The sequence below is a fragment of the Scomber scombrus genome, chromosome 15 (genome assembly GCF_963691925.1).
Source record: "Scomber scombrus chromosome 15, fScoSco1.1, whole genome shotgun sequence".
Taxonomy (NCBI): domain Eukaryota; kingdom Metazoa; phylum Chordata; class Actinopteri; order Scombriformes; family Scombridae; genus Scomber; species Scomber scombrus.
The window spans coordinates 13,779,916-13,794,588 of record NC_084984.1 but is presented as its reverse complement, the minus strand read 5'-3'; the positions used below and the strand labels follow the sequence as shown (position 1 = coordinate 13,794,588).

The 14,673-nt window shown below is 37.9% G+C and overlaps 1 protein-coding gene across 2 annotated transcripts in view; it reads right to left on the bottom strand.

Moving 5' to 3' along the window:
- Positions 1-139: 139 nt before the first annotated feature.
- Positions 140-14,673, bottom strand: part of LOC133995186 (aryl hydrocarbon receptor-like) — a 32,966-nt gene continuing 18,432 nt past the window's right edge. For both annotated transcript variants that reach the window (XM_062434506.1, XM_062434507.1), the window contains 9 exons: positions 11,468-11,583; positions 11,294-11,383; positions 11,064-11,184; positions 10,351-10,490; positions 9,468-9,670; positions 9,219-9,328; positions 8,980-9,121; positions 6,154-7,630; positions 140-3,381 (listed from right to left, as the gene is read on the bottom strand). In XM_062434506.1, coding sequence (XP_062290490.1) covers positions 3,286-3,381; positions 6,154-7,630; positions 8,980-9,121; positions 9,219-9,328; positions 9,468-9,670; positions 10,351-10,490; positions 11,064-11,184; positions 11,294-11,383; positions 11,468-11,583 — 2,495 coding nt within the window. In that variant the 3' untranslated portion in view covers positions 140-3,285. The remainder of the gene's footprint in view (positions 3,382-6,153; positions 7,631-8,979; positions 9,122-9,218; positions 9,329-9,467; positions 9,671-10,350; positions 10,491-11,063; positions 11,185-11,293; positions 11,384-11,467; positions 11,584-14,673) is intronic.

Sequence of the window (14,673 nt, the reverse complement as noted above, 5' to 3'; positions counted from 1 at the left end):
TAATATCAGCTGATGACGCTGTTTGAATACAATCAGCACAGTGTCCGCACATGAACTGAGGCGATAATGCTCCATGTGTGGCGTGTGGGGGGGAATAAAACATGAGGCTAAATGGCAAAAAGAGGGAGGAAGAGGGGGTTACAATTCTTTTTAATTGAAAAATAAATTAAAACTTGTCCCCCGATGGTTTTTTATCTTGTACATAAGGAATACAAAGCAGCTACAGAGTGTGTTTTAAAGTTTACCGATAATTACAGAAGCAGAATAATACAGGTAATATATGTGCTACAGGCACAAAAATAAAAATGCATGAACAGATTTGACAAGTTCTTCTTTGATAGATATAGCTGAGATGGATACGTGATGATTTAAATAGTGTGCAGTTTGGTTTTACACAGTTCTGAATCACACTCCCTATTTTATAGCTATTCACAGTGAGCTTTAGAGCTGCCGTCTGTCTCCCAGATCAACGTGTAGAACTGAAAACATCATAAAGACCTCCGAAATGATGGAAATTATACTGGTTGACACAAGTCCATTACCTTCAAACACAACACGTAAAATGTTTACCAAGCCACTAATTCACTGTTAAAATTAAACACACTTTAATTTAGCATTTATAAGCAGCATATTAACAACTAACACATGGTTTATAAGAAGCTGTAATGTAGTTGTAAGCAAATATAAGGACATTTTAAAGTGTTTATTAATGTATCTGTCAACAACTATAACTAAATATGATGTATGAAGAAATAATGGATAACAGACAAATCAGAAAAAAATAATTATATAAAATTAGTATTTAAAAGTATTTATAAACTACATTAATTGTTGAATCGGTGTAATTATCCTTTTTTTTAAGGCGCTTCTTCACTGTTTGAGAAAACTGAGCAAACTTCAGTTGCTGATGAGATGCAGCTTTGTCAAATTTCTAAGGTTAAGAATGAACTTTACTTTAAGTGCATGTACACCTATTTAGCATTTATATACAAACATTAAATGATAAACACTTATATATCTGCTTACAGTAACATTATAGTGTGTAATAAACATATATTAACTATTTATTTACTGATTATAAATGCTAAATAAGGTGATTTAAAACAGTTACCAAACCTTCAACCTCACCATGTCGACGGTGCATGTGTGTAACCAGTTAATAAATGTTTTATAACACCCTGTAATTTGTTCATGTGTTTAATCATATATCATTAAATGTGATTACAGTGGTGGTATAATGTGTAAGTTGTAAATCCCTCATGGTCAACACTTATAATCATGTGTATATACACTAAGAAACACTTAAAAATGTCCTTATATCTGCTTATAACCGGATTATAGTGTGTTATAAACAATTATAAACATTTAAGTGTTTATATACTGCTTATTAAAGATGGGGACTTATTATTTCATAGCCCAAATTAACCCAAATATTTGTGGAATTTCTTGTAAGCAGTAAAGCTGATCTCTAAACTTTATCTAAAAGTATCTACAGAAGTTTTATCTTAGATGTATTTATCTTAATATAGTGTTTTTAACCCTTGCTCAAGGTTTTTGTTGTTGTTTTTTGTTTTACAGTACTTTAATACTGTATTATGTGCGTTGCATGTCTAACATGCTTAATCAATACAAAACTAAACTGTAGTTCTTTGAAAATCGTTTGCCAGATAATCAGCAAGTCTACATGTAATCGTAACTCTGAGACGGTCAGATGTGGAACATTCGGCTCAGTCACAATTCTCTCCAACAAAAAGTTTAGTTCCTACATTTCACTCTCTTTTAGGTTCACAGCTCAATTTGTCCAAACAAAAAACCAACGAAACTCCCTTTGGTTGGGTTCAAGAAGGAGAAGAGGCAGAAGAACAACAACAAGAACTACAAGAGGAACTACAAGAGAAATAACAAGAAGAAGAACAAGAAGAAGAACTACAAGAGGAATAACAAGAGGAACAACAAGAAGAAGAACAAGAACTACAAGAACAGGGACAACAAGAAGAACAACAAGAGGAACAACAACAAGAACAAAAACAAGAACTACAAGAGGGACAACAAGAAGAACTACAAGAGGGACAACAAGAAGAAGAACAACACAAACAACTACAAGAGGAACAAGAAGAACTACAAAAGGAACAACAACAAGAAGAACTACAAGAGAAAGAACAACAAACCAGCACAAGAGGAACAACAAGAGCTACAAGAAGAACAACAACAAACCAGCACAAGAAGAACAACAAGAACAAAAAGAACAACAAGAACAAAAAGAAGAACAACAAGAACAAGAACAAGGGGAACAACACCAAGAACAACAACAACAAGAACAACGACAACGACAGCAAGAAGAAGCCTCATTTACTTTAATTAAACACTATTGAGAGCAAACAGTTGCTTTGCTTTTAAACAGTATGAAGATTGAATGATACTAAAAAGTCAACAGCTTTAACTCAAGTCTTCTTTTTCTAAGAAGAAGAACAATTAGTCAATTAACTGATTAGTCGATTAACAGAAAAAATAATCTGCCACTATTTTGTCAATCTTCTCTGATTCTAGCTTCTGAAATGTGAATATTTTCTGTTTTATTTAGTCTTCTATGATAGTAAACCAAAATATCTTTAGATTATTGATCGCTGTGATCAACATTTTCAGTCATTTTATAGAACAAACAACTAATCGATCCATCGATAATGAAACTAATTGTTAGTTGCAGCTCTGGATGTATCCTCTAAATGCCTCTCAATGATACACGATATATAAACTGGATATAAATGGATAATAAAGAAGCGTACATCACAGATTCACATTGTGAGAAACAGTCTGAAGAGTTACACTGATGTGAAAAGCTCCGTCTCTATAGGAAGAGAAGTTGAATATTTAATATATTCCTCACAGTTTATGTTATACAAGGAAAAACTGAAGTCACGATTTCTCTCCTGAAAAGTCCATGTGTGATTAAATCCTGTTGGTTCCAGCCTCCGTTGTGATACTTCAACATTGTTTGGTTACTTGCAGCATATATATATGTATATATATATATGTGTTAAAAGCTAATTATTAGGAAAAAAGTTGTTTGATAAATATGTGAAGAGTCAAAAACAGCTGATCAGCAAAAGACTGTAAAGCAGCAAAGAGTCTATTTTTGTTTGAAATGATGAAGGTTAATAAATCTTGGTGAGCCACAGCAGACACTACATGTGTAAAAAATATATAATGGAGTATCCTCAATCGTTGGATATCCTTGTGTGTGTGTGTGTGTGGAGGCAGATCAAGAAGAATAATGTGTTAGTGCGGCTAGGGGCCAGCGTTTTGGGAAAGGTTGATGCTCCCGGCAGGAAGGGCGGGGAAGGCGAACAGGTCGACGATGCCATTCATGGCAACTTTGGGGATCTGTGGAAGAAAAGAAGATAAAAGCTGTCATTATCTCACACTGGCATATTCAACATTTTGTCTGTTAAAGCGCTTCTGGGAACTCACTTTTATCAAAAGGCTTTCTTATAATCTTTATTTGTTGTTTTACTAATATTTGGTTTTAATGTCTAATATGTGGGAAAGTGTGTGTATATCTGTCCTTGTCTGCCTTGTAAAGTATTTTGTAATTGCTGGTTTTGATACGGGTTATATAAATAAACTTTAGTATTAGTATTATTATTATAAAAGAGAAGTCTTTGGTCAGTCAGGCTCAGATTGTGGGAAGTTTAGCCAATTTATGACTCAGGAAAATCCTCAACTGGAAAAATCTGGTCTGCGTTCTGGCTGAGTTTATACTCAATATTTGGTAATGTGATGGATTTATAGATAAAACTGTAATCCTCAAACTGGAAGCAGACTTGTTGGATCTATGACCATTTCAAACTTGATATGTATAATTTAAAAATCTGTTTTTTGGATGCCTCAAGTTGGACAGGTTACAGAAAAGATCAAACTCAGTATTTCATGCATTCTTCTTCGTTGGCAAATCCTGGCGCCTACATTACCCACAATTCAACTCCAACCACCAACAGTTCAGTCAGAGATTCATGTGTGTCATGCTGATAGTGGCTAACCTCATTTCTTTCCTTCTACACACACACAGATTTTTTTTTCATTTTAAAACTTGAAGTCTTCAGACCAAACCGGCATTGACTCAAGTGGCATCACATAAGGCAATTTATCAGATTTCACACAGCAGCTCCTTCTGGAAACAAAGAGGCTTTATACTACTCTTTTACATACATGCAGTAGTACTTCCAAAAACCTGAATGCACACTCTCGTCTTCAAGATTTATTCCTTTTTTTGTACTGAACATTTTTGAAAAACCAAAGAATAGAAAGTTCAACCAAATCAACCAAAAATAAACATCAAAATGAAAAAAAGCAATAAACATCAAAATCACCACATTATATAAAACCCTTAAATGTGCCGCCACATTGCAGCTGAGATTACAGATGATAGTTAATGGTTGAAGGTTGTCATTAGAGGTCTGCAAATTATGCTGAGCAAACAATGTCAAACAATGTAGTACATGATTTGTTAGTGATTTATGATTTTTTTTTTTTTTTGCAGACTTGTTTTCATGGTCTGAAAATGCTTTCCTTTAGTTTTTGTACACACAGCATTCAGGATCTGGCTTATATGCCACTGTGTTGTTTTGTTAGACTGTCTTAAATTGAGTTTTTGATATTCAAGGTCTAAAAATGTCTGGAATTGCAGGAGTTAAGGTGTTGAATTTGATTTGAGTTGGGGCAGAGTGAATGAACGTAATTATATGTGTTCAGTTGATGTTATTTATCATTATTATCATTAGTTTCTGATTGTTTTACATAAACCAACCAAACAACTTAATAATTAAACTATAATCAAACTAATCATGAGTTGCAGTCTTATATACATGACTAGCTCCATTTCAACCCACTACAACAGTAAAATCCTGCTTTTGCATTATTATTATTATATGTCTCAGCAATGGTATTATTTTTTCCTTAAAGAGGTTTTAAAAAGGTCCTAAAAGTCATTAAATTTGTTCTTAAGAAATGTGCAGATACCCTGCTAAAATACTCAGAAACCATCGATGGCACTAGAGTAGTTGGTGAAACCAATTTTAATGTTGAAAATCTGGATAAAAGTGGGATAAATTCAGCAGCTATAGTATGATATGTGGATCCTAATCACAACAATTAAAGATTCTGATTTACAGTTTTCACTACTGTGTCACGCATTATGAACAAGGACCCAAAAAAATCCCAAAACTGCCATTATAAATCTTTCAGTGGTACCATTGTCCCAGCACTTCCCATTCCTGGAAATATTTCCTGTCATCATTTTTTCGTCACCATGTCCAGAGCTGCCCGAAAAGGTCAATCTGCGGACTCTGAATACTGTACACAACACACCAACTTGGTTAGGTTTAGGCATGATGAGTGAGACGTTTAGGGTACGAATATCAAGAATGTTTCCTTCATTTCTTCATTTCTACCATGGTGGTGAATCGTGTCACTTTCAGTCTCAGTACTTAATCTCATCAAACTGTAGGTAGATGCCTAAAAACAACACCGTACTCCAGTGCTATCATTGGTTTTCAGGGTTTTTTGGGTATCTTCATATAATAGTTTTTCTACAAATCAGAACCATATTGACAAAGATTTAGGAAGTCCTCATTTGAGTAATCCTGGCCTGAGTTAATGATTACATACTCAACTGTTGGACAGACATTCAGTTTCTTTTTTCCCCCCCAAATGACTTAACCCTCACACACTGTTTATACTCTGAGACGTCACAGAATTTCCTCACAATTAGTCTCAATAACAAACTTCTGAACCACAAATCACTCATAAACACCTCATCAGTCACAGATTAATGTGAGATTAATCCTTAATTAAGCTTTCAGAGAGCAGAAAAAGTAAATGTTTTACTTTTAATGAGGAAAACTATATTGAAAAACACTATATAGTGGTCCAATGTTTCATAAGATAGGAGAAACTATTTCAACAAATTATATTAAATGTGAAGAATCAATATTTTTGACATTTTGGATGATTGGAAGATATGTCGAATATATTTCCTTTTTTGTATGTTAAGTTCATCAAATTTCAGGCTAGATGATCTCAGATGTAAAAATGGGTCAAATTTAACCCTGAATAATATGTAAGGGTTAACTGTTCCTAACTGCAGTCTTGTCTTACCTGAGCTTCACCGCTCCAGCAGAAGAATGACGACTGTAATGATCCATTTTCAGGGTTAGGATTAGGATAGTTCGAGTTGTCTCCGCTCAGATGACCCAGACTGATGTTGCCCACATCTGCACAGATGGCCATGTGAGCGTCGGGGCCGGACGACTGTATCACGCCCGGATTAGGAGCGGCGGGCCAGATGCCTCCGATGAAGGGAGAGTTCATGTTCGTCCCTGCAACATGTGCAGAACTTCCGGAGCTTGCAGGTCCCAGGAGAGGACTGTTTAATCGGGGAGGAACAGTAGCAGAGTTCGGTATGTGAACGTCTCTTTTTTTATACATGCAGCTGCTGGATAATCGCTGCGTTTGCTGGAAGGTCTGAGCCGCTGAGTTCACGCTGCCTGGTGTGTGTGAGGAATGTGTGAGTGTGTGATGGTGAAAGCTTTGCGGCAGCTGCTGCTGTTGCCACATGGCCACACCAGAAGACTCCACGTAAGTCTGCTGTGAACCAGAGCCGTTCTGCATATATTGTACACTTTGGTAGCGCGAGTTTTGTGTGAATGGTGGCCAAGGTTGATCTGTCACTTCTGGCTGTGAATGAAAAGAGCAGCACAACTGTGTAGAAGTCATTTGGGTGCCACAGTGCTGAGTGCTGCTGCTGTTTGGGGGCCACACTGTAGAGGTGAGTCCCTGCTGAGTGTTACGACACTGTGTGGTTGCCGCACCTCGGGACGCGACTTCAGAAACTCCTTTCAGTCCTGCTGAATGAGTCTGCTGTGCAAATCCACTCTGGTTGGATTTCCTGTCTGTCATGTTCTGCCACTGATGCTCATGATTTGAAAGCACAGACGCAGGATGCTGCGTTTGAATCTGAGCGTCAGCATCATGAGGCCCACCTGTCTCTCTCCTCAGAGCCTCCTCCACGTACGAAAACACGTCATTGGCCAGGATTTGATTTAGTTCCCTCGATTCGTCTCCTCTGTCTTTATTCATCCTGAAGAGCGTGTTCTCCCAGTCCCTCAGCTCTTCCTCCTCCACTTCAAGATCCTCTAACATTCCGTCCCCAATATCTCCCAAGATCTGCTCCAGCGAGTCAATCATGGCTTGCGATGTGAGGTCTCCCATGCTGGACCTGTTCTGTGAAGCTTGGAGCTGACCCGGCACGCTGAGCAGAGCATGGCTGTCCAGGAAGGCTTGCTCCAAGGGCTGATCTTCAAAATCAGCATCATCTGTTTGGGTGAAGACTGGCAGCGGGGGGCTGGACGTCTGCGGCTTGGTGTAAAGAGATTGGTCCTGCTGGCGTAGGGATCCCAGGATAGAGGTGGGGTCCAAGGGTTTCTCTGTTGCGGACTCCGTGGTGTCTGGAGAACCGGGGCCGGGGATGGAGAAGGTATCCATAGAAAAGTCATATAGGACTCCTTCGCCGGTGGTGAGGTTGAAGGGGAGCTGCTGTCTTCTCTGGCGCAGATGTTCCTCTCCTTCTTCATTTCTGTGGGAGAAGTTAAAGATAATTAGACACCATTTAAATCAAAATGTAAGAAACATAGTAAAAATAAGAAGTAGTTGTAGCCTATTTAAGCTTTACACTAAACTTAAAGATACAGAAATAAAATCAACATGACAGAAACCAGTAAAAATATTAAAAAAGGACTTATTGGACTTATTTAAATACCTAAAAGACACATCCAATAATCTGACTGTAAGAGTTTTTCCACTAACTTCATCAATTTTGTTTGTTTCTACTTGAATTTAATGTTTGTTTTGTTTTCTTAGATTTAATTTTCTCTTTATGTTGCTTTATTATTGTTGCTTATTATCTCTTTGTTGTGTGGTGCTGCTACAAATCCTGAATTTCCCCTCTGGATAAATGTATTTGTGACTCTGGTTTCTGTGCTATGATGTTTCAAAAATATCTCAAAAACTTTTTCCACCATAAAAGACATAAAAGTAGAGTATAAACTATGATGGATGTTTTCACAGTAAACTGAATATGTTTAGATTTTGAAATGCTGGTTTAATGAAGAATGACACTTGAAAACAACTCTGGACTGTTGGAAATTATAACAAACTAGTCCAATTAACTGATGAAAAAATTATTAAAATGACTGTGAGGGATTTTTTGTGTCGTGTGTGTCTTAACTTCTGTAAACGCCTCAGCCTCAAGACACCTGGCAGTAGAATTGAGCGTGCCTAATTTGGTTAGGGGGTCAGCAAGGGTTTGCCAGTGTTCATTGTTTGGTTTCTGTTACTTTATTACTTTATAACCCTCTATTATTCAAATTTCCACTAGTTACAGTATAAAAGCTGAAACTGTTTGTTGTTCAGGAGAACGATTGTGTGTCCTTCTCCGTGCTGGCATGAATAAAAGAGAAAGATTCATCACTCCGTCGTCTGTGATTCTTTAGAGAAACTTCTAGTAAAACAGTTCTACTACAATTTGGCGTTGTCGGCAGGATGGACGATCGCTGACTGACACCTGGGTCTTGACTGAAGGTTAACCGCCGGCGGGGGTCTGCAGAAAGACAACAACGCTCCATCTACATAAAAGTTTGACTGCTGTACATAAGATGTCTCCTGATTATTCTCAATGGTCCAGTAAGTTGAACTACTACTGGACTACAGTTGGCTCCAAAATCCTGCTTGTAGGTTCACGTGCTAAATTGAGATTTAAGGTGAAGCTCAGAGAAACTTCCTGTTTTCGTCAGCCGGTGAATGTGAAAATAAACTCAGATAAATAATTTTACACAGAGAAGAAAACGGCATCCAACTGGAGAAGAAGAAGAATAGAAACCTGTTTTTGAGTGGATGTAGACTTTAAGATGCAAAGCCGATGCTTACGTGAGGGCTTTCTGGCGAGCGATGATGAAGTCCGGTCTCCCTCCTTTGAAGATGATCCTGGCAGAAGCCTGAACCCACAACCAGTGTCCCGTTTTGGTCAACAGCCTGAAGAACGTGAAGCCGCTGTCTCCGGTCTTCATCACTGAGGACGAAAACCACAACCAACCCAATTTTAGTTTCACCAACCAGTGATGTAAAGTTAACAAAAAAAGTTGCACTTGTCTTGTAGAATAACTCACTCCGGAGGTGATTGTCAGCGCAGTACATCATGTCAGCAGCGTGGAGGAACTGATAGCCAGATCCTGTTGTGACCAGCTCTATCTCTGAATAACCCAAAACCAGCTTCCCTCTGAAAATTAAAAAAGAATCATAAATTACATAAAGTTACAAGCGAGTCATTTTGCCAACCAACCTCATTTTTCTCTGGGTTAATTTAACTCACTGACAGTCAAAGCATCATTAGTCTAGAAAGACATGCAAAGACCTACCTGGTGTCGACGCCTATGGGAGCAAAGTCCATCCTGTGTTTAGTCTGGAAGATGAGGGTCTTGGTTCGGATCTCCATGACCGAAGGAGGCTGCACAGGAGTGGCGATGGCGAACAGAGCCAGCTGTGGAGGAGCCAACGTCCCACCAGCTCCTGCATTTTCAGGCAGGTGGAGGTACTTCAGACGCCCGTTGAAGTTTAGAGCCTGAAGGGGAAGGAGACATTTAAACAGGTAGGTATCAATCAATCTTTATTTATATAGCGAAGGTCTAGACTGTACTCTTTAAAATCCGTTAATATGCTGATGATATCCTTCTATGTATCAGTGAGTTTTTAGATATGTATTAGTTTACACGTATACAAATGATACAGATTATACACATATAGGCAACATAAGATGTGATGGAGAAGTGCAAAACACCCTGAGTGAGGTTTATTCTGGGAACTCTCCACTGCGAGGGTTACATTAATCAAAGGAAAAGAAGAAAACCAAGATTATTAAAAGGAAGATCAAAAGAGAGATTAAGATTTCACAAGATATACAGATAGCAGATTTACATATATGCTGTACATTTGCACAAAGAAAACTAAATTTAGGATTATGGGTTGTTTACAAAGATAATTTATAAGGATAACACTGCAGCGAAACAAACCTTTTACAGCTTTCTTACACTCTGCCCCTTTTTTGTACATGTATATTTTATATTATTTAAGATTTCTTGACTTGTGGAACTTCTTTCTTTTACCTTCTTTATCTTAATTATTATACAGCACAACATCAAGGCCAAATCCTTATATATGCAAACATATTTTCCAATAAACCTGATGCCGCACACTCTTACTCTTACTCTTACTCTCGTTGAATAAACGGTTTGATTTTGATACCATGAATCCAGAGGTGTTGTCCAGCAGGCAGCGAAGGCGGCAGCAGAAGCTTCTTTCCAGGAAGGAGGAGTTTTCTGGAGGGATGTACTGAGGCAAGAAACTCTCAGGGCTGCTCAGGGCTCTAATGCCAGACTGCGTATCTGCAGAAAAACAATAGGAAGAAACTCTGGTTTCTTTATGAAAATATCTGCCTTTTGGGTTCATCAGCATCTCCTTTAAATGTGCTTTCGATGTCAGTGATGGTCCTCGTTTTGAGTGTATTAAAAAGTAGATGATCAGCTTCAGCAGTCTGAGTTTGTCATATCAAGTGATATCTGACACATTTACAGTCTTTTTAGCATCAAACTCCCTCTTAGTGTTTCTCTGTTGAGCTGAGGTGGAAGTATAGTAACAAAAAAGACTTTGGCACTAAAAACACTGTAATGTTGAAACATAGAAGATGAAGATTTGACTCATTTGGACGACTGAAGCTCCATATTAGCTTCAGATCAACTTTTAAATACAACAGAAGGAAGACTGTGGATTTAGTCCTCCATCACTTACATTATAAGTGCATTATGAAGGGATCTTCTAATGGTCAGTATGAACAGGAAGAATGATTACAGCAAGAAAAGCAGCTTTTATGTTCATGTGGGCTCCTGATTGTTGATTTAAGACAGATTTGAAATCATTTTTAACCTATCCTTTAACAGCAGATATTAAGAGATTCATACCTTGAGCTCTCATATTGGAGTCGGTCTCACTGGGGTTGAAGGCAAAGTGGAGCTGACATTTGAACATCTCTCTGTCATCCATGTGAATGAGATTGTACACACTCTGATGGACCACATCGGACTGATGATGGAGAAACAGAAGAAGGATGAGTTCACATCTTAACTTCACTTCCTCTCAGAACAGCACACAGAGAGATATTTACACCATATGTTTGGCGTCTCAGTGTTACCTGTTGGAAGCCCAGGAAGTCCTGGATCGTCGAGGATGTGTAGAAGATGGTGCCATCAGTCGTCACGACCAACACCAAACCATGCAGCGCCTAGAGGAATAATGAAAACACAGCATGTGAGGATAACAGATAAAATGACACACATCCACCGTGACCAACATATTGCTCCCATACCTGTAGAAGGAGATCTCCCTCTGAGAAACTGACTCCATCCAGCGACACAGATTGTCCGTTTCTGCTGCCATTCGAAGGGACGAGAGGAGCCGACCTCGTGTTCTTCTGGAGCGCGGCTGCAACACACAACAACAACAACAACAACAATTCAGCCAAAATAACAACTTGTGAACACTACTTTGATGTCCAAGCAGACTTGGACTATGACACAAAAAACACAATGAAAAACATCATTGAGCTTTAACATCTGAGGCTGCATCAAGGAAGAAAATGTGAAGTTCAAAAAGGACAGAAAAGTGAAATATACTGAACTGCAGTCTGGCAAAAATATGTAAACCAAGCAAAATGAAGAGGAAGAAGACAAAATGTCCCTAGCTGATCTAAAAGTATCTTGAAAGTATTTTTAATGGGTTGTCTGGATTAGGGTTATTAGAGTTTTTATTAGTATTTTATTTAGTTTTTCAGTTGTTTTTTTTAAATTTACGTTTAGTGTTAGTCAGTTGAATAAGCGATTAAGTAGTTATAGTTTAGTTTTTATTTGGTTTTCTAGGTATTAGAAGAAGTCAAACTGAACAGGAAACAGCAAAAAGGAGAAACCAAACGACAAAAACCAAGCTGATTTTATCTGCAATTCAGTTTAGTTTTAGTTAGTTTTGCATTGTTCATTTTAGTTTTTATTTAGTTTTCATTTCAGTTAACTAAATTATTTTTTACTACTAATATAATAACCCTGATCTGGATAAGCAAAGTTTTATTGAAAGCTGAGTTTTTGCTTAAGTTCTCCCTTCATACTTCACTTAATACAGTACATCAAGTTATGTGACCATAAGAGCATTTCTGTCATTACTACACATACCAGATTATGAGCTCATTTCCTATTTTACCATTTACTTGAGCATATTACCAAACATTCAGTATACAACCTTTATATGAAAAACTACCATATGACAAGAACTCAAGTGGAGAAATAACAGTTCCTGTACCCCAAACACTGCATGGCTACCAGAAAATGCTATTTATTAATAAATAAAAAAACATAATTAACACTGTGTATGCTCCCTCACATTCATACTGTAGGGACGTAACTAACCGTGCACATAACTTCATGGTGTAAAAATGCCTTCTTCCATACAAGTAAATTACTAGAAACATCGTAGTGTGAAGAATTGAAGCTATTTTGAGCCCCGTCTCTCAAAGCATGCTCATTCATAATAAAAGGAGTTAGTCACATGATTCATCCAATAGCACAAGGACACACCTCCGCTGTCAGCCTATCATTTCGCAGGTGTCTTTTTAAAATATTTTTTCTCTCTCCTCTCTTTTTGCCTTCAGTGCTTTCATGCTGCCATTCTCTGTGTCGCCCCATCACCACCCAGACTTCACAGTTTTATCACTTCATCAAACTAATCAGCCTTATCAGTCTCAGCGGACGTTATCATCCACCACCATGGGGGGGGGGGGGTCTTCCTGCTGCTGCTCAGGATTGATGTCTCCCTCGGTGACAAAAACCTTCTTGTAGAGCCTAACCGCCTAGACCTTTGACAAGATGTAATTATCCATATCATCTGTAAAATGAACGATTATCTTCACTTCATTGACTTGTCACTTCTTATTTAAATGTTGAACTTATTTCCACAATACAGCAGTTACAGAGCAACGTTATAATTCTTTGGAAAACAAGTTTGAATCACCAACAGTGAACACAAAAAGACGTCATTTATTTTTTCCCTTTCAACCAGACTTTGTCCAACTTTTCAAAGTCACCAAATGTCGTTAAAATGACTCTGTGCTGAGTGGGAAGACTTCATATCGCTATGTGCTGTGAGTCTGAGAGGCAGCAAACATCCGACCCACAGTAAACAAGAGTACAACAGTGTTGTGTATTCGGTTTGTTTCTACAACACTCGCTGCATGTGGCTTTGCTTTGCTGCATCCTGCTAATGTTTCTCTGGTTTATTTGTGGAACAGACCGAGTATAAGCGACGTCCTACGAGCCGAATCCAGGCCGGCGCTCCTATTCATCAGCATCAACAGGAGGCAACACAACACATGAGAGCATTCGTCTTAATGTGAGCAAATCCACATAGCGTGCATTTACAGTATTTGTGGTAGAAAATAATCAAATAATAAATTATTGTAGATGTTTCAGGCTGCAGAAACAGTTATTTACATTATTGATTAAGAGATTTTCTGTAAAGTTTGCCTGTAAATTGTCAGATAATAGTGATAAATGCCAGTTTGGATTATTAAAAGCTGCTGGTGACAATACATTCCTCCATGGATGTCTCAGGAAGATACGTCGCATCTTTTGGCCAAAAAACATCTCAACAAACTGTCGTAATGTGATGGAAATTAAACATTTAACGGCTCGGACAAGTCCTCAGAATAGACCGGGACCACATTCCTAAAGTAGCCCTGAGATGGACTCCACCTGGACGGAGGAAATGACGGAGGCCAAAAACAACCTGGCGGAGAAAAACAGCTAATCTGAGTTGGATCGAGGCACAACATGGAAGATGGAAGCAGATGTTCGCAGGCTGATGTTCCACAGGGAGAGAAGAGGATTAAGTTAGTAATTATGTTGTGTTTCAACACAAATCCTCACATTTGAAAAGCTGCAACATTCTTCTTTTTTTTTTTGTGGCATATTTGACTTTTGATTAAAAACACTCTGAGTAGTCTTTGTGACAGGTGTGTTCGTGAAGCAGCCACGTACTAAAATAAAGATATTTTAATATGTAAGACATTGCAGTCAAAGACCTTTAGGTAGCTGATACCTGCAGGTGAACACAGTGTGCAGGAGTCTCCTCTTCTTTTTAGCAAGAGGCATTTTCGACTAAAACAACTCGTTAAAATAGTTAAATGTCTTCAACTGTCTTGTTCTGTCCGACAAACAGCCCAAAACCATCACTAAAGACAAAGAAAACTATAAAATACTCCATATTTTTGGGGCATTTTTGCTTTAAAAAGTGACTAAAAAAACAAATCGATCATCATTTCTGTCAACCAACTAATCAATTAATCATTGCAGCTCTGCAGATGTTATGAAGCAGTCCAATCCAAATGAGTCAGAACTGAAAAAGAGAGAATTTAATGTTTCTAAAGTTGCTCCTGCAGTTTTATTGTACTCCCAACAGGACAGAGCAGCATTTCTTTCTGTGTTAAAAAAAAAGAAAGAAAAAAGAAAGTATTTCTAAGATGTATTT